The sequence below is a fragment of the Mangifera indica genome, chromosome 12 (assembly GCF_011075055.1).
Source record: "Mangifera indica cultivar Alphonso chromosome 12, CATAS_Mindica_2.1, whole genome shotgun sequence".
NCBI classification, from domain to species: Eukaryota; Viridiplantae; Streptophyta; class Magnoliopsida; order Sapindales; family Anacardiaceae; genus Mangifera; species Mangifera indica.
Genome location: NC_058148.1, coordinates 10,911,703 through 10,929,125, shown reverse-complemented (window position 1 = coordinate 10,929,125; position 17,423 = coordinate 10,911,703). Strand labels below are relative to the sequence as shown.

Here is a 17,423-nt window from a genome sequence, read left to right as displayed (position 1 = left end):
TTTTTAATCTATTAAAATATATTTTAGATTGAAAAACCTACAAATAATCTAAAGTGAATAATATTATAACAGTGAGCTCGACTATTTAATTAGAAATGTTACAAAAACATTGCTTTAACTATAGTAACTACCCTTTCGGACAAGTTTTTTCTGAAAAAAAAAATATGGTTAGTAATCGGTAATTGTAACTTGCATTTTTGGCCAAATCCAACGGAATCACCCATAAAACATATGTTTTGTTTACCGTTATTATCCCTTTCGCGTTCATCTCAACACATACTTTATATTTGAAAAGACAAAAATGTTTTGTTTGGTTCCATAAAATTTAATAAAACAAAAATTGATTCACGGTAATTGAAGATGGAAAGAGTTTTATTTTATTTTTTTAATGGTTTGCATTAGGGCTTGGCCGAGCTCAAGCTGGCTTGATAGATTTTTTTATTAAAATTTTTTATATAAAATGACGTCGTTTTGATCAATATATATTAAAAATGATGTCATTTTAATAACGAAAAACGAATCGAATCGAACTCGAATTCAAAAAGAGCAAGCCTTAACCGAGCTCGAGCTCAAACTTGAGCTACCCATATATGAATCGAGCCGAGCTCGATTCAACTCGAATCCAACCATAGTTTGCATTGGAGTGAAAAATAACATTGCCTTGAAAGAAAAATAAAAAATGTGAGTTGTTAATTATTGCCTTTAATATTACAATTTATTATAATTTCTTAAATATATAGATAAACGAACAAGTGTGGGCTGCGTAGCACATGTTTTGACATAGAAACATAATAATTAACAATTTTCTATTATTAATTCAAAAATTGTATTATAATATTAATTAATCGCTTAAATAAATGAGTAAACATACTGGCATTTCCCTAACGTTTATTCTGCCCAAGTGCCCACTGAATTTATAAGGACTATCTAATTAAACCCAAAATAATTGAAAATACCTTTTTCAACCAAACTGTGATTGCTGACGGAAAACTAACTAACCAACCAGTAGAGATGAGAATGCGGCAACTAGCATGCATAATGGTTGAAGCATTCTCGTAGCTAGTCACCAGAATTCCCGCTCTTCATCTTCTCAAAATCACTCATTCTCCTCACTCTTCTCCTTGCTTCATTTTGAATCATTCTTTTTTTCTATTTTTTTCTTTTCTCTTATTCTCTTTTCTTTCTTTCTTTCTTTCTTTCAATTCAACTTCATCTCCATTGCCCTCTTCTGTTTCATCTCTTATGGAAGACGAAGACAAAAAAGCTTTAACCGCTTTAAGCTCCGTTCCCTCTCCCCTCAAACACCATTCCTACAGCCAACAGCACCGCGCCTCTTCCACCCCCATCCCCCGCCATCCTTTTCGTAAACACAGCCTCGAATCTCTTCCTACACCCCCCTCCACCACCTACCACAATGACTTTGCCCCCATTAAAGAAGATTTTGATCCCTTGTCTGCCCAAGGACCCGTCCAGCCTTTGACTGAGTTCATTGGCAGCGGCGGTGGCTCCGGAATTTTTAAAGTACCAAGACGTGCCGCTGTTCATCCTGGTCGCCCACCATGTTTCGAGCTTAGGCCTCATCCTTTGAGGGAGACTCAGGTGACATATTCAAAATCGTCAAACTAAATAAAATTTTAAATGTTGTTTGCGTTCTAACTTGGAAAAATTGTGGCAGGTGGGGAAGTTGTTGAGGAACATAGCATGCACGGGAAGGCAACTGTGGGCTGGGCAAGAGAATGGGGTAAGGTTTTGGAACTTGGATGAAGCGTATGAGCGTGGACAGGGGGTGGGGGTAAGAGTGAGGAGAGGAGATGAGGATGCGGCGCCGTTTCATGAGTCAGTGAACACTTCGCCGACGAATTGTTTGATGGTGGATTGTGGCAACAGGTTGGTTTGGACGGGGCATAAAGACGGGAAGATTAGGTCATGGAAGATGGACCAGCCTGTGGATGATTATAGTCCTTTTAGGGAGGGCTTGTCTTGGCAGGCTCATCGTGGTCCTATTCTTTCTATCGTTTTCAGCTCTTATGGTAAGAATTAATCTTTATATTTGATTAATTTTTTAATGTATAGTAGTTCAATTTGGGATAAAGAGAATTAAATTAGTGTTAACATTGTGATCAGAATGTTGTGTTTTTGGAATTTTATTGATTAGAGATTTGTTTGGATTATAAAAAAATCAAGAAATTCAATGAGTGACTTGATTTGCTGAGATAGAAAGCTATGTACTGGATCATTATAAATGAAATTAGAATGCAAATTGAATTTGACTCCTTGAACATTAAGTAGTGAAATAATATCTGATATTTGAATGTTAGGAAAGATGAGTATATCACATTATTTGTATACTAGCTGTTCAAGAAAATCATACTATATTTGTTTTGATTTCTCTTCTCTTTATTTGATCACTATCATGCTTGATAGTTCTTAAAATTAATATAAATGTTGCCAGATTTTATTGAATAGGTATATGAATGAAATTATACGTCTATTCCACCACCCAAGAGTCTTTAAACATGTTGAGTGTTTTATTTGATTGAAAATGGCCGTGTCCTTGTGTTAGCATCTATTTCCCTCTATATCTCATTTTGATTTTGATAATATGATAATATATGGTCTCTTGTTAGGAATATTTTACTGTTAGTTTCTCCTCCAAGATATGTGCCACTTAAGTATGTAATTTCTTCTTATAATTAGCTAGGAAAAGTGTGATCTATGTGTAATGTAAGATCATTTCTATGAATGTTCAAGCATGTGATTATTAATTGCTTTCAGGTCTTATTTATTACTGCCAGTTAAGTGGTCTATGAATTTTTGTGGAATTTGGTCCAGGTGATTTGTGGTCAGGTGGAGAAGGTGGTGTTATTAAGATCTGGCCATGGGAATCCATTGAAAAATCTCTTTCTTTTAAACCAGAGGAAAGGCATATGGCTGCTTTATTAGTGGAGAGGTCATTCATTGACCTCAGGGCCCAAGTTACTGTAAACGGTACTTGTAGAATATCTTCTGCAGATGTCAAATGCTTGTTATTGGACCATTTTAGAGCTAAAGTATGGTGCGCTCAGCCTCTTTCCTTTTCAATATGGTATGCTTTTTTCTCCAAAAACATTTTTGTGACTTATTTCTCCATACAAATTAATTAGCATCAGTTCAACGGAAAATTGTTGTCTGAGAGTGTCTTTCTTGAAGGTTTTTTATGAACATAAATAAATGCTGCAGGGATGCCCATTCAAAGGAACTTCTGAAAGTTTTTAACATTGAAGGTCAGATCGAGAATCGAGTTGAAATACAATCAGTTCAAGATCAACCTGTAGAAGATGAGATGAAGGTTAAATTTGTTTCATCATCAAAGAAGGAGAAATCTCAAGGCAATAGCTTCTTGCAACGATCACGCAATGCTATAATGGGAGCTGCAGATGCTGTTCGCCGAGTGGCAACCAGGAGTGCAGTAGCATTTGTAGAAGATACATCCAAGAGAACAGAAGCTATAGTGCAAACCGCAGATGGAATGATCTGGACTGGATGCACAACTGGCCAACTTGTGCAGTGGGATGGAAACGGAAATCGCATGCTCGATGTTACTCATCATCCTTGTCCTATCCTATGCTTTTGTACTTTTGGAACAAGAACTTATGTAGGATATGTTAGTGGTTTGTTGCAAATATTGGATCTTGAGGGAAATCTTATAGCATCATGGGTTGCTTCTAGTGGTCCTCTGTTAAAACTTGCGGTTGGGGATGATTACATTTTTAGCTTGGCTAGTCATGGTGGTATACGTGGTTGGAGTATCACATCCCCAGGACCTGTTGACAATTTAATAAGATCAGAACTTGCGGCAAAAGAAGCAGTATACGCTAGAAGAGATGATATCAGAATATTAATTGGAACATGGAATGTTGGTCAAGGAAGAGCCTCTCATGAGGCACTTATGATATGGCTGGGTTCTGTTTCCTCAGATGTTGGCATTATTGCTGTTGGTCTGCAAGAAGTAGAAATGGGGGCAGGGTTCCTTGCAATGTCTGCAGCCAAGGAAACTGTAAGATCCCATTAAATAAAAAAATTGCCTATGATCGTTTTTAAATTTCAACCAAAAAAAAAAAAACTGTAGGAAACATCCTGGCTGGTTAACACACTTCAACTTTCATCACATTGTTTGTAAAAATTTGTATGTTTTTACTTTCATTTTCAATAATTTCCAAATGTAGGTAGGACTTGAAGGGAGTGCTATTGGGCATTGGTGGCTGGACACAATTGGAAAGGCCTTAGATGAAGGAACAACTTTTGAGCGTATGGGTTCTAGGCAGCTAGCAGGCTTGCTCATTTCTCTTTGGTAAGTAATTATTCAGGGAATTTTTATACTGGAGATAGTAACTCTATCCTATTTTTCACATGTAACAATCTGTCTACTTCACTGAAGCATCTCAACCCTGTTTTGTTAATGTCTTATGGTTGCTACTGTTTTATCAAGTTCATCTCTTCTTATTAGGGTAAGAAAAAACCTCAGAACACATGTTGGGGACGTTGATGCTGCAGCTGTTCCTTGTGGCTTTGGTCGCGCAATTGGTAACAAGGTTTGTATTCTTCGGCATTATGACTTGTAAAGAGTTATCTGCTGAAGGTGTAAGCTTATCATAGTTGTCAATGGCGAAAAACGCCAAAAGGCAATGAGGGCTTTTATTGCCTAAGCGAAAAAGCGTTGCTTTTTTAACAAAGGCGATTAAAAAATTCTATTAATTTTTATTTTATTTCCATTAAATTTAAATTATTTGTTACTATATTAACAATAAAAAATTGACCGACAATTGCATCAACAGTCTCAAATCTGACAATAATTAGTTATCATGCCAAAACTTTTCTGACGACCATCTATAAGAGAGTAGTGAATTTATCTAATGACCTTAACTTTCTCTAGCAACCTCTTTGACAACCTCAGAACTTGCCGACAACCTCTTGGAAACTTTAGAACTCACTGTTGATCTCTCGACGACCTTATAACTCACTGTTGACCTCTTTACGACCTTAGAATTTGTTAGTGATCTTTTTAAGAACCTTGAACCTCATTAGAGACCTTAAATATTGTCAATAACTTTTATATCAGATTGAAAATTGTCTAAAACTTACCTAAAAGCCTGAAACTGTGCCAAAAACTATATAGAATTTGTTGATAACTCTACAATCTAGTTATGGATAGCCTAGATGACAATAAAGCGAGCTTTTTCAGTGCCTAAAGATTCTCCCAAGGAGCCAAAAAAGCACTAAAAGCGATCGCCTTTAAACCACTGGTTGCCTTGTGTAAAGTATCGCTTTATCGTGCCTGAGGTGTGCCTCTGACAACTATGAAACTTATATTCTTCAGGATTTGCATACATATATTTCTTAGCAACATATACATCCCTGCGAAAATCTGCTTTTGATATCACAAATTCAGGATTATAAGTGTGAGACTTAGTAGCTCAAAAGAATTGAGTAAATTGGTCATTTCTGGGAGGAGTTATCACAGTTTGTGGTAATATTTTTTTGGTGATTTTAATTATCAACATACTGGTCTTGACTTTGTTGCTTGATTTCAGCAATACACAGATAACATATAGAACCGACTGTATTTGGTTTAACATTGATTTCTTAACTTTATAAGCTTTCCTTGATTTAAAATGTAACATGGTTGCATCTGCCCACCCAGGGGGGAGTAGGTTTGAGAATCAGAGTGTATGACAGGATTATTTGCTTTGTCAACTGTCACCTGGCTGCACACTTGGAAGCAGTCAACCGGCGCAATGCTGATTTTGATCACATTTATAGAAATATGGTGTTCCGATCTACAAATCTGCTCAATGCTGCAGCTGGTATGGTGTCATGCCTGTTTTTGTATTGCACTCTTGCCTTCTGCACATATTTACTTTGGCTGCTTTATTCTTCTGCCTTGCCATTCATCCTCTCTATTGCAGCTGGTGTCACAACTACGGTTCACATGATTAAGGGGGCAAATGTAAGTCCTTATTTTCATTTATCTTTCTGACATCAATATAGTCTTTTGCCTTGTATATTTTGACTATGACATATTGGTATTGATGCATTCCACAGACTCCTAATGCCCCTAATGAAGAAGGGAGACCTGATTTGGCTGATGCAGATATGGTTATATTTTTTGGTGATTTTAATTATCGACTTTTTGGTATATCTTACGATGAAGCAAGAGACTTTGTTTCACAAAGATGCTTTGATTGGCTGAGAGAAAAGGATCAGCTCAGGGCTGAGATGAAAGAAGGCAAAGTTTTCCAAGGAATGCGTGAAGCAATCATTAGATTTCCTCCAACTTACAAGTTTGAAAGACATCGTCCTGGTTTAGCAGGTACAAATTAGAAATTACAGTCGCAAATGATCATATCTATCTCTCTTTATGATTTCTGCAATAGAACAAATTTGATACTTGTTTGTCATCTCTATCTTTCCAGGATATGATTCCGGGGAGAAAAAGAGAATTCCAGCTTGGTGTGACAGAATTATATATCGTGACAATAGAGGGGGTGCAACAACAGCTGAATGTAGTTTAGATTGCCCCATAGTCTCATCAATTATCCTGTATGTTTCATGGTAGATTTGCTCCTGTGGCCTTTTTGTGATCTGTTTTAAATTATTGTCCCCATGTTTCACAGGTATGATGCTTGCATGGATGTGACTGAGAGTGATCACAAACCTGTACATTGTAAATTCCATGTAAAAATTGCCCATGTTGATAGATCAGAAAGGAGACAAGTGTTGGGCGATATTCTAAGATCTAATGAAAAGTTGATCAAGTCTAAACTTGATGAATTATGCTATGTTCCGGAAACTACAGTGAGCACTGACAACATAGTCCTTCAAAGCCAGGATACATGCATTCTAAGAATCAGCAATACTACAAAAGACACAGCAATATACAGAATATTTTGTGAGAATTCATGCACTCTCAAGGAAGATGGGAGCAATACAGCTGATCAACGTTTGAGAGGCTCCTATGGCTTCCCCCGATGGCTTGAGGTACCGATTCTTTTTTCTTTCATTGCCATTTGTTCACCTCCAGCTATAACTTGTGTGGTGTTCATTTCAATTTATTCAGGTCACACCAGCAGGGGGTGTAATCAAACCTGAAAATTATGCAGAGGTCTCAGTACATCATGAAGAGTTCCATACCTTGGAAGAGTGTGTGGATGGCATTCCGCAGAGCTGGTGGTGTGAAGACACCAGAGATAAGGCAGTTTTGTTGGTAGTGTTAGTCCAAGGCTGTTGCTCGACCGAAACAGTGAGGCACCAGATTCATGTACGCCACTGCTTGTCTGCCCGGACTGTGCGCATAGACACAAAATCAAATTCAAATAAACAGGGCACTTCAGAATCGAATGCTTCAAAGAAAAATGGAACTTCAGTTTCGCGGTCAGAAGTTCGCCAACCCAGCAGTTCCTCAGATAAAAAAGACCTATGACAACTGACCGTTGTTAGTATATATAGAACTAGATGCGTCAAATGAGTATGTATATACTAATTGAAGCATGTTCACCATGGACACAACAACACTAGCTAGGTTCAGATTGTTTACCATTTATTACTTACCATCATTCTTCTGAGTATGTATAAGCCAAAGCACAATGGAATATTCATTGTGATATAATTGAAAATTTTCGAAGGCTTGTTTGTTACTCTATGTATGTTTGTATGTTGCGTTTGTTTTACTATTCCATCATCAACAAAAGGGATCTTTTCAAAATATACCCTGAGACTCTTTGCTAATACTCTCTATGGTAAACAAAATACACACCAACACCAACACCCCCCTCCTCTCCTCTCCTATCAACCACACCCCACCCCCCACAACACACACAGCGCGCCCACCCCCACCCACCGCCCCACACACACACGCACACACTTCACTTTGATTTTATTTTTTTTTTGTGAAAATACTATATTCTCCTCACTTTTATTGAAAATGGATTTTTCTTTTTATTTTGAACTAGTGAATTTTAGTACAGTTAATAAAAGAAATGAGCTTTACTAGTGGAATATTAAATTTAAAAAAAAAAAGGTTTAGCAAATTAATATGATAATACCATATTAACTATAAGATTATGTTAAAATATATCTAAAATTCTAAATGATAAATTTATTGTCTGTCTAATGATATCCCATCCTATCTCAATTAAGAAAATGGGTCCTCAAAAGTAAAGAAAAGAACCAAGTTTGTGGCTAAAATTAAATATCAAATTCAAAGTTGTGGTTGAATTTGAGGTTTGAAATTTTTGTTTTTCCCTTGTCTCCTACTCAAAGATTGAACGTCAAATTTACAAGACACAAATGGCTATTCCTTCTTCACACAAATCAACCCTAGAGAAGACAAATCAAATTGAGCAAAATTAAGTGGATGTTAATGTGTGGGTGAAACTTATCACTACCAATTTGCCTATATTAATGTTGACAACACTTAGCTTGTGTTGCTTCATGTCTCCTCTTGTATGGTTTTTGATCAAGACATTGTAGCAAATAGGAATACATTTTAACGGTATCATATTAATTCAAGAACAATCAATAAATAATAATAGAGAAGGCAAAATGGGTTTGAGTGTAACAATTTTAACTATTGTACGTTTAAATTCTTTTTTGGTTAAATTCACAAAAACAACGAAGAAAAAACAATTTTTAATTTATAATGATTAGCTGTACGAACTGTATATAGTGATCAATCACGTCATTTACTTGTCAATCTATGACATAATACTGATTGAATATATTTTGTCCTCTTGATAGTTATGATCATTTTTTATGATCATTTTAACATACAACGACAATTTTCAATTATTATGACATCACAATCTATAATGTCTCCAACCACAATTGCAAAGTAATCAACTCACACCAAATAAGGGGTGCACGATCCTCCATTTTCTATAACAATAGGACTCTAATATTCAAATATAAAATTATTTATAGAACTCTAACTTCTTATTATATAAATTCAAGATTGTTCAAATATCAAAGGATGACACTTTTAATATGATACTATTACGTTTTTGAATTATAATCTCAAACATTCAATAACATAACTATAGCTATAATTTCTGAGTAATAAGTTAAATCACGTTAAAAATGACACAAATTCGGTTTAATTAAATTTTAAAATCGTTAGAGTTTAAGTTTGATTTGATAATAATCAAATTTAATTGTGAGTAGCTCACGAGTACCTCAACTTGATTGCAACCCCAATTCGTGAACATTCTATCATTGTATTAAAAAATTTATGTAACAATTTGAAGAGTTTTAATTAGACATAGGAAAATAGAATTCAAATTTAAAAAATGAATAATATTAGTTTTATATGTTTTTTATATACAATTTAGATACATATATAATATGTTATTATATAATTAAATATTATTTTAATTTTAATTCAAAATTATTTAATTATATAATAATATATTTTTATATATTTAAATTATATTTAAAAATATATAAACATAATTTTATTAGATTAAAAATATAATGGGAGGATTATTAAAAATCTGGCACGTGTCAAAAAACCATAGCATCCAAGCAAGGCAAAATTTATGTGGGTCCCAAAGTTCAGGGTTTACAATTGACCTTGTCTGAAATATTACAACTTAAAAGACCAGGCTGCCGGTTGGGACCCGTTGTCTTTCTGATTGTGATTTCTTTCCTTCTTTTATTTTCCCCCACCCTTACTTTTTATTTGTTGCATTTCTGACCCTTTTTATAACACCATTTTCTCATATATATATATATTTGTCGGAAGGACACTTAATAAAAAAAATTAATTTGAATTAGTAAACAGAAATTTGTAATTAATAAAAAATTTTCTATCAATAAATAAAAATTTTATCATTTATAAAAGAATAATTTTATATATTGCACTTTTATGGGTTAAATTGAACAAAAGGTTGCACTTTAATGAGTTAATAAATATTATTAAATTGCACTTTTACAGCTTATTTTAACAGTTAAAATAACAGAGAGATTTCTATTATTTTTACATCATCAAGGGTATTTTTATACAGTATCATAGAGGAATAAATGGGATTAACTTATATTAAATTTTTTTCTACAAATTTGTCAAAAAATAGGATGAAGCAAGTAAAAATATAAGAAAATGAAAGGACTACAGTACGAAGTAAAAATAAAATAATACTAAAATTAGTGGCATTTGGTTAACTGGTTTGGTTGAGACTTGAGACACTAAAATGGGAGTCCCATTATCCAATAATTCTCTTCTTCTTCCAACTGTGTGGTCTGCTAGTCAATTTAGGAGCAATATCAGGAGACTAAGAAATTTTTTTGTTGAATCACAACCAAAGAATACTAAAAAGAGGTTTCTCAGAAAACCCAAAAAAAAAAAAAAAAAAAAGAAAGAAAGTCAGTGATTGGTTATTTGGTATCAAACTCTTTTTGGCCTTTGCTTTCTCAACAGTATCAATCTATCAGCTTTTCATTTATTTTTCTTTTTTTAATTTTTCAATATTGAAAAATATCCAATTATCAAAAGTTCCCCAGAATCACAGCAAATCATTAAAAAACAATTCTTTTGGATTTTCTATATTCCCTCCATTCTTTCCTGTTGTGGGTTTGTCAAAGTAATGCCATTGATGTTATAGTGAGAAAAAGGAAAGTTTTGTTTTTGTTTCTGTTTTCACGCTACTGGGTATTCATCAGAAATGCTTTTTTTTTTTGTTTTTGAAAACATGCGTTGAAACGTTGGAGGAAGAAGACAGAGAGAGGGGGGTCTTAAAAATTTAATCTTGATGTGGGTAGTATTAATGAGAGGAGAAGTTAAGCAATGAGAGAGAGAGAGAGAAAGAGCTATGTTGTTGTTGAGAAAGAGAGAATGAGCAGAGAACAAGCAGGCGTTGCGAAGGCCTGGAAACCACATTAAGAATAACACAAGCAACTACAAAGAAAAGGAACAATACATTCTTCACTACAATGTCTGTGGCTCATGCTGATGATGAGGATTATGGTCCAGGTGAAATTTATCATGCAGAGAGAGTTCTTGGCAATGGTGACTTCTACACAGGCCAATGGATGGATAATCTTCCCCACGGTCATGGTAAGTATCTTTGGACAGATGGTTGCACGTATGTAGGTGAATGGTATAGAGGTAAAACCATGGGAAAAGGAAAATTTAGTTGGCCTTCTGGTGCCACATATGAGGGTGAATTCAAAGGTGGGTATATGGGTGGTAAAGGAACTTATACAAGTCCTTCAGGTTATACTTATAGAGGTTCTTGGGTTATGAACTTGAAACATGGACAAGGGACTAATAGTTTTGCCAATGGGGATTATTATGATGGAGAATGGAAAAGAGGGTCGCAAGATGGTCATGGAAAGTATCAATGGAAGAATGGAAATCATTACATTGGTCAATGGAAGAATGGGAGTATTAATGGTAATGGAACCATGATTTGGAGTAGTGGAAATAGGTATGATGGTTTTTGGGAAGATGGTTTTCCTAAAGGAAATGGAACTTTTAAATGGGTTGATGGGAGTTTTTATGTTGGTGTTTGGAGTAGGGATCCTAACGAACAAAGTGGAACTTATTATCCATCAGGTTCTCCAACTGGGAATTTAGATTGGGACCCTCAACAAGTATTTTTGGTGGATTTGAAAGATTGTAAGATTTGGCCAGGAGAGAAAGTTTCAATCTTTCCATCACAAAAGATGACTCAAATTCCTGGCATTGCAGGGGAAGTTAATAGCAATATTAATCAAGTGGCTTTCAAGAAATGGAATGATATTGTCAGGCCTAGGAGGACTTCAGTTGATGGAAGGACTAGTAATTATGGTAGTGAAAATGATGGCAGCAACCATGCTTATGGTGTTAGCGATGTAGATTTTAGGGATGGTGATGAGAGTTTGGAGAATTTTAACCTTGAAGAATCAGATTCAAGGGGTCGGGTGATGTTGAAATTACATCCTGCAAAGAAGCAGGGACAGACAATATCTAAAGGGCACAAGAACTATGAGCTCATGTTAAATTTACAGTTGGGAATCAGGTATTTGCAGTTTGTGTCTGCTCAATTTTGTCTCATCAAATTAGTATGCATTTGGATTCATTTTTGTTTTCATCATGTGTTTGACGGATATTTTGATTGAAGAATTTCCTCATAAAATATGTTTGCTCTATATCTATAGACCATAATGGATTTTATATTTTGGTATGTTGTTTTAAATTAGTGTTTTTCAGTTTGGATCGTGTTTAAAATTGTTTAGTGAAATTTTGAGTCTTTTAGATATCCTAAAAGATAACTTACTGCTTTGGAGGTCTACTATTTGCTTTCTGTCATTCCACTGCAAAATGTATATTCAGATCTTTAATACCCTCTTAAAACAGTTTCCAACAGTTAGTAGCCAAGGTTTCGCAGAACATCTATGTGCATGGATAATCAGAAGAAATGTCCAGGAGCCATGAACAGTAAAGTTAGAAGAAAGTATTCCTTTAGCTGAAAATTGTTGCAGTCTTCAGTAGATGACAAACCAAACAATTATAGAATCTTCATTTCCTATAAATGAATTGGCTGGCTCTTGGTTTTTGAAATTATTCAAAATTTCCAAAATGCTTCATTTAAGTTTCATTCTGTCTCTACATGCCTTTCTATCTACATCTTTATTTCAATTATTTTACTTTTTATGCCATGACGCAGACATTCTGTTGGGAGGCCTGCTCCAGCTACATCTCTTGATCTCAAGGCTTCAGCTTTTGATCCAAAGGAAAAAGTATGGACAAAATTTCCATCAGAAGGATCGAAACACACTCCTCCCCATCAGTCTAGTGAGTTCAAATGGAAGGACTACTGCCCAGTCGTTTTTAGGTATGGAAATCATGCATATATGTCTTTACCAATGTATTGCCCTCCATTTTGAGAACATTTAAGTCTTAATTGCTTTACATAGGTTGTCCTCGCTTCAGTGGAATACATTCATCTTTTATAGTGCATTAATTTCATAACCATATAAAACTATATTGACACATTTACCTTCTAATATGATTGCTGGTGTTTGAGTCTTCTTCGTGAAACCTAACAGTTTTTTATATATTTATTTTCAGGACTCTCAGGAAATTGTTCAATGTGGATGCAGCTGACTACATGATATCTATATGTGGAAATGATGCCCTTCGGGAGCTTTCATCCCCTGGGAAAAGTGGAAGCTTCTTTTACTTAACAAATGATGACAAATACATGATAAAGACCATGAAAAAGTCAGAAGTAAAAGTAAATTCCCATCTTCTTTTCTGTTCGGTTTTTCTGTTTTGTGTTTTTGTTGCTTTTGATATGTCTAATTTCAATCTGACTTTTAGACTGGCTAATGAGTTTTGTAACTCACTTCAATTTCATATCGAGTCCCATTAAATGCTTTATGGCAATATTTTCCAAGTCCTATGTACTGTACAAAGGATACCTGGACTCCATGCTTGTTTTTCCTAAGGTTATTACCATGTTCTGCCATTGCTGTTCTCTCCTAAACACTTTCATGATATTTGTGAAGCACTACCAGAATTGAATTTCCATTATTATTATTTATTATGGTTTTATTTTTGTTTTGTTGACTGATATAGAAAATTTGACTGGCCAATATATTTTAGGTTCTCATAAGAATGCTGCCAGCCTACTACAATCATTTTCGGGCATTTGAGAACACGCTAGTCACCAAATTTTATGGTCTGCATTGTGTGAAGTTAACAGGGTCACAGAAGAAGGTACGGTGATAAAATAAGCCTTTATTTAAAGTTTAAAGATTCTAATATCTCATTTTCATATCACACTTCACTCATTTTGGGATTACCAGGTACGATTTGTCATCATGGGGAATCTTTTTTGTTCTGAGTATGCCATCCATAGGCGCTTCGACTTGAAAGGTTCTTCACATGGTCGGACAACTGCTAAACCTGAATCATCAATTGATCCAACAACAACACTTAAAGATCTTGATCTCAATTTTATATTTCGATTACAAAAAGTCTGGTTTCAAGAGTTTTGCAGGTGAAGCACACTGCTATCTATTCTTTCTTTCTTTCCTTTGGATTGAAGTGCTATTGCTTCTCTCGAACATTTTTATTCTGTAATTAGACTCAATTTAATCTGGATAAGATTGCAGGGTAGTGCAGAAAATTTTCCATTTCATTTAATGTGCTGTTGATGTAAATATTCAAGTACATTTAAAAATATTTCTTTTTTACACATTGAAAAGAGATAAATATTCATCCTAATAGTGCATAGCCAGTGTTTTGGACAATTAATTCATTGATTCTCAAAATTATCATATGTATTCCCTCACTTCTAGTTCTTGTGAAAATTAAGTTAATGATCCAAATATCATTTATAGCAAATTCTGACTTGACAATTACATGTACTTTTGAAGTGAAATACATCAAAGATTTCAAATCAACACTTATGATGGCGATAATTGTTTCACTGCTCTCAGTATGATACCTACCTAATTATTTTTATGTCTTTATCTTTGTTTGCGCAGGCAAGTGGACAGGGACTGTGACTTTCTTGAACAAGAGAGAATTATGGATTACAGTCTTTTGATTGGTCTTCACTTCCGGGAAGCTATTTCATATAGGGATATTCGCACTCCTCGCACTTCTGGAGTCCGCACTCCTAAAGGTTATTTTGAGACATTCAGAAATGTATTTCCCAGTTAAACATCAGTAACCTGTGAAAAAAGTCACCCATCTTCTGAATTAATTTCGCAGGATCTGTAGAAGATAATGAACCAGGAGCCCCTCGCCTTTCTAGAGTAGACATGGATCAGCTTCTTTTCGATCCAACTCGGTAAAAAATTTAATGATATCCAGCTAAAACTTCTATTTGTCTTGGCCAACTAGTGATACCTCATTTCATTTGCTCATTAGTAATCCAGATTTGCCATGCAGATATCACAAATCTATGATTCAAAGATTAAAAAAATAAACCCTTAGAAACAGTTCTCTGGTTACAGAAGTGAATCCCTCAAATGATGCACTAAATCAAATAGCAACATTTTCATTGACTTAAAGTTACTTTTTTAGAGAGCTTAATGACACTGTTAGAAAACTTTAGCTTTCTCAGTATCAAATATTAATTTAACACGAAGTATACTTATAGTATTTATATTCTGAATTCCAAATTTGTTGCCTGCTTTACTGCAATCGCACACTTGAACTGAAGTCAATATTCATTTCTGAGACTTTGCTTTTCTCATAATTTTCTGATTGCATGATGCAGTTGGGCTTCCATAAAGCTTGGTGTAAACATGCCGGCACGAGTTGAACAAACAGTGAGAAGTAACGGTGAAACTCAGCTGATAGGAGAACCAACTGGTGAATTTTACGATGTCATTCTCTTTTTTGGTATAATTGACATACTACAAGACTATGATATTAGCAAGAAGCTTGAGCATGCTTACAAATCAATGCACTATGATCCAACTTCAATATCAGCAGTTGATCCGAGGCAATACTCAAAACGGTTTCGGGATTTTATTTTCAAAGCATTTGTAGAAGACACTTGAAAATATATAGGATTGACACAAGTCAACTCGCAGCCAGTAGCGATTCAGGTATAGATGTTATTTCTTCATAATCCTTGTAAAGATGAGAGTTAAGTTACCAGCAAAAGGTAAACTTTTGTCACAAATACTAGCAGTTTCCCTCACTCATAGTTACACTGGCAAAATCATGATGTTTTAGTAAAAGGTGTAGAAAAATGTCAGAACCAGAGCTACAAAGCCTGTTTCAATTGTAAAATTGATTATTAACAAAATGGTGAACCTGTAGCCTCATTGATTCTTTTTGTACCTAAATTTTTTTTTTCCCAGAAGGTCTGGTGACTCTGGGTTTGACATACATTAAAAAAAATGTATAGAAGGGTGATGATACTGCCACTGGAACTAGCCTTTAGTTTTCTTATTTGACTCAAATGAAATTTTTTATGATACAAGCCTTGTTTCTCTTTATTCTTCCTACGCATTTTCAATCTAAAATCTATTCTTGTGTTCATGTTTGCACAACCGAAGGCTTTATTGATCAGATTACTGATGTTGAATATAACTTTGAAAAGGAAATGTATACTTTGAAGTCCATGTTCAAAATACATATGACAGGAGAATAGCTGCTGAAGTGTTTGTAGATCTGTTAATGCAATGGTGGAACCAGAAAATTATGTTTTGGGGGATAAAGTTTGAAATCTAATGAATGAGGGAAACCAAAGTTTAATTATTTCAACACAAAGTTTCATATACAATGTTTATAATGAATGTTTGGTTTCTCTTTTCTTGCTTCCTTTGAAGCAATGTGCAGCTTCTAAACAAGAAGTGAGATCTCTTATTACTGAGAAAATGTAATAACCTTCTCAAAAACTTCATATCTGCTTAGGTTCTCGCTAAATTTTCTCTCAAACCAAACACTCACATTCCACTAATTTCTAACTTCATAATATTATTGAAGATCGAGATAGATGTTAAAAAAAAGGGGAAAAATGAGAATTTTCACAATAAAAATCTTTCTTATAACATGTAAAACATAAAAAAGAATAATAAAAATGTAAATGGTATGCAAATGTTGAAGGAATAAACAACTCAAAACAATTAATGACCAAAAGAATTAACAAAACTGATGAAATATTAAAACTTTTAAAGTGAAAACCTAAGAAAAATGATTGAAAAAATATGTATGCTATTGAAAAATTAGCCAATTTACATCAAGAAAGATTGATGGTGCCGACATGCCCTAAACCTAAGAATAAAAAACATTAGGCCCCATCTCCTTTTTTGGGTCTTACATAGCCCTTCATTTCCTGTCAATTACTTCATATAAAGGCAAACCCCTTGATTCATTAAAGGGAGAAAAAGATAGGTTAACAAAATTTTGGGTTCTATGTAATTTTCACATAATTCAATAAGATCTTAAGATGAATTTATGATATTCAAATGTAAATAGATGTCTTTTAACAATAAAATATCAAAATTTACAATTTATCTCAAATTCTTTCTTTTTTAAGTTGAGATTACGAATATAATTATTTCTTACACGATTGGTTATATGTGTAATAAACAAATATGTAAATAAGTTGACTCATATGACTTCAGTACACAAGCATAATATTGATGTTGAGATTAAATAAGCCTAAAAACTCAAAAGCGCAAAGAACAAGAAAAAAATATAATATAAAGAAAATGAGTTTTCATAAATGTGATAGATACTCAGATCCAGAGGTCTTCTATCTAAAAATTTTAATATTCTATCAGTTTTATTAATCTTTATAACTCCATCGTATTGTTATCAACTGAATATAACAATTGAGATAGATGTGAAATTTGTCAACTAATAATAGTTGTTTATACAAATATTAAAGTAAATCTGACGGTTCAAATGTACACACGTCAGCCTAGATTAATGTCTT

General features: G+C 34.2%; 2 protein-coding genes across 4 annotated transcripts; both read left to right on the top strand.

The window, feature by feature from the left end:
• Nucleotides 1-998: 998 nt before the first annotated feature.
• On the top strand, nt 999-7,678 carry LOC123192421 (type I inositol polyphosphate 5-phosphatase 12-like). 3 transcript variants are annotated; one of them, XM_044604963.1, is made up of 12 exons: nt 999-1,599; nt 1,676-2,030; nt 2,833-3,085; nt 3,220-4,036; nt 4,206-4,330; nt 4,487-4,571; nt 5,681-5,843; nt 5,946-5,986; nt 6,082-6,349; nt 6,453-6,579; nt 6,654-7,017; nt 7,097-7,678. In XM_044604963.1, the coding sequence occupies exons 1-12, from the start codon at nt 1,243-1,245 to the stop codon at nt 7,457-7,459; spliced, it is 3,318 nt and encodes a 1,105-aa protein (XP_044460898.1). In that variant the 5' UTR covers nt 999-1,242; the 3' UTR covers nt 7,460-7,678. The 3 variants fall into 3 exon arrangements, with proteins under 3 accessions (XP_044460898.1, XP_044460897.1, XP_044460899.1); XM_044604962.1 differs by having other exon boundaries at nt 5,681-5,986; XM_044604964.1 differs by lacking the exon at nt 7,097-7,678 and having other exon boundaries at nt 5,681-5,986; nt 6,453-6,542; nt 6,654-6,810.
• A 2,717-nt stretch (nt 7,679-10,395) lies between these two features.
• LOC123192671 (phosphatidylinositol 4-phosphate 5-kinase 6-like) lies at nt 10,396-15,931 on the top strand. Its single transcript, XM_044605306.1, is given in 9 exon segments — nt 10,396-10,901; nt 10,904-12,032; nt 12,681-12,848; nt 13,085-13,250; nt 13,622-13,735; nt 13,825-14,018; nt 14,509-14,648; nt 14,738-14,816; nt 15,249-15,931. Coding segments are annotated over 9 exon segments (2,361 nt in total). The 5' UTR covers nt 10,396-10,816; the 3' UTR covers nt 15,535-15,931.
• Nucleotides 15,932-17,423: the final 1,492 nt, after the last annotated feature.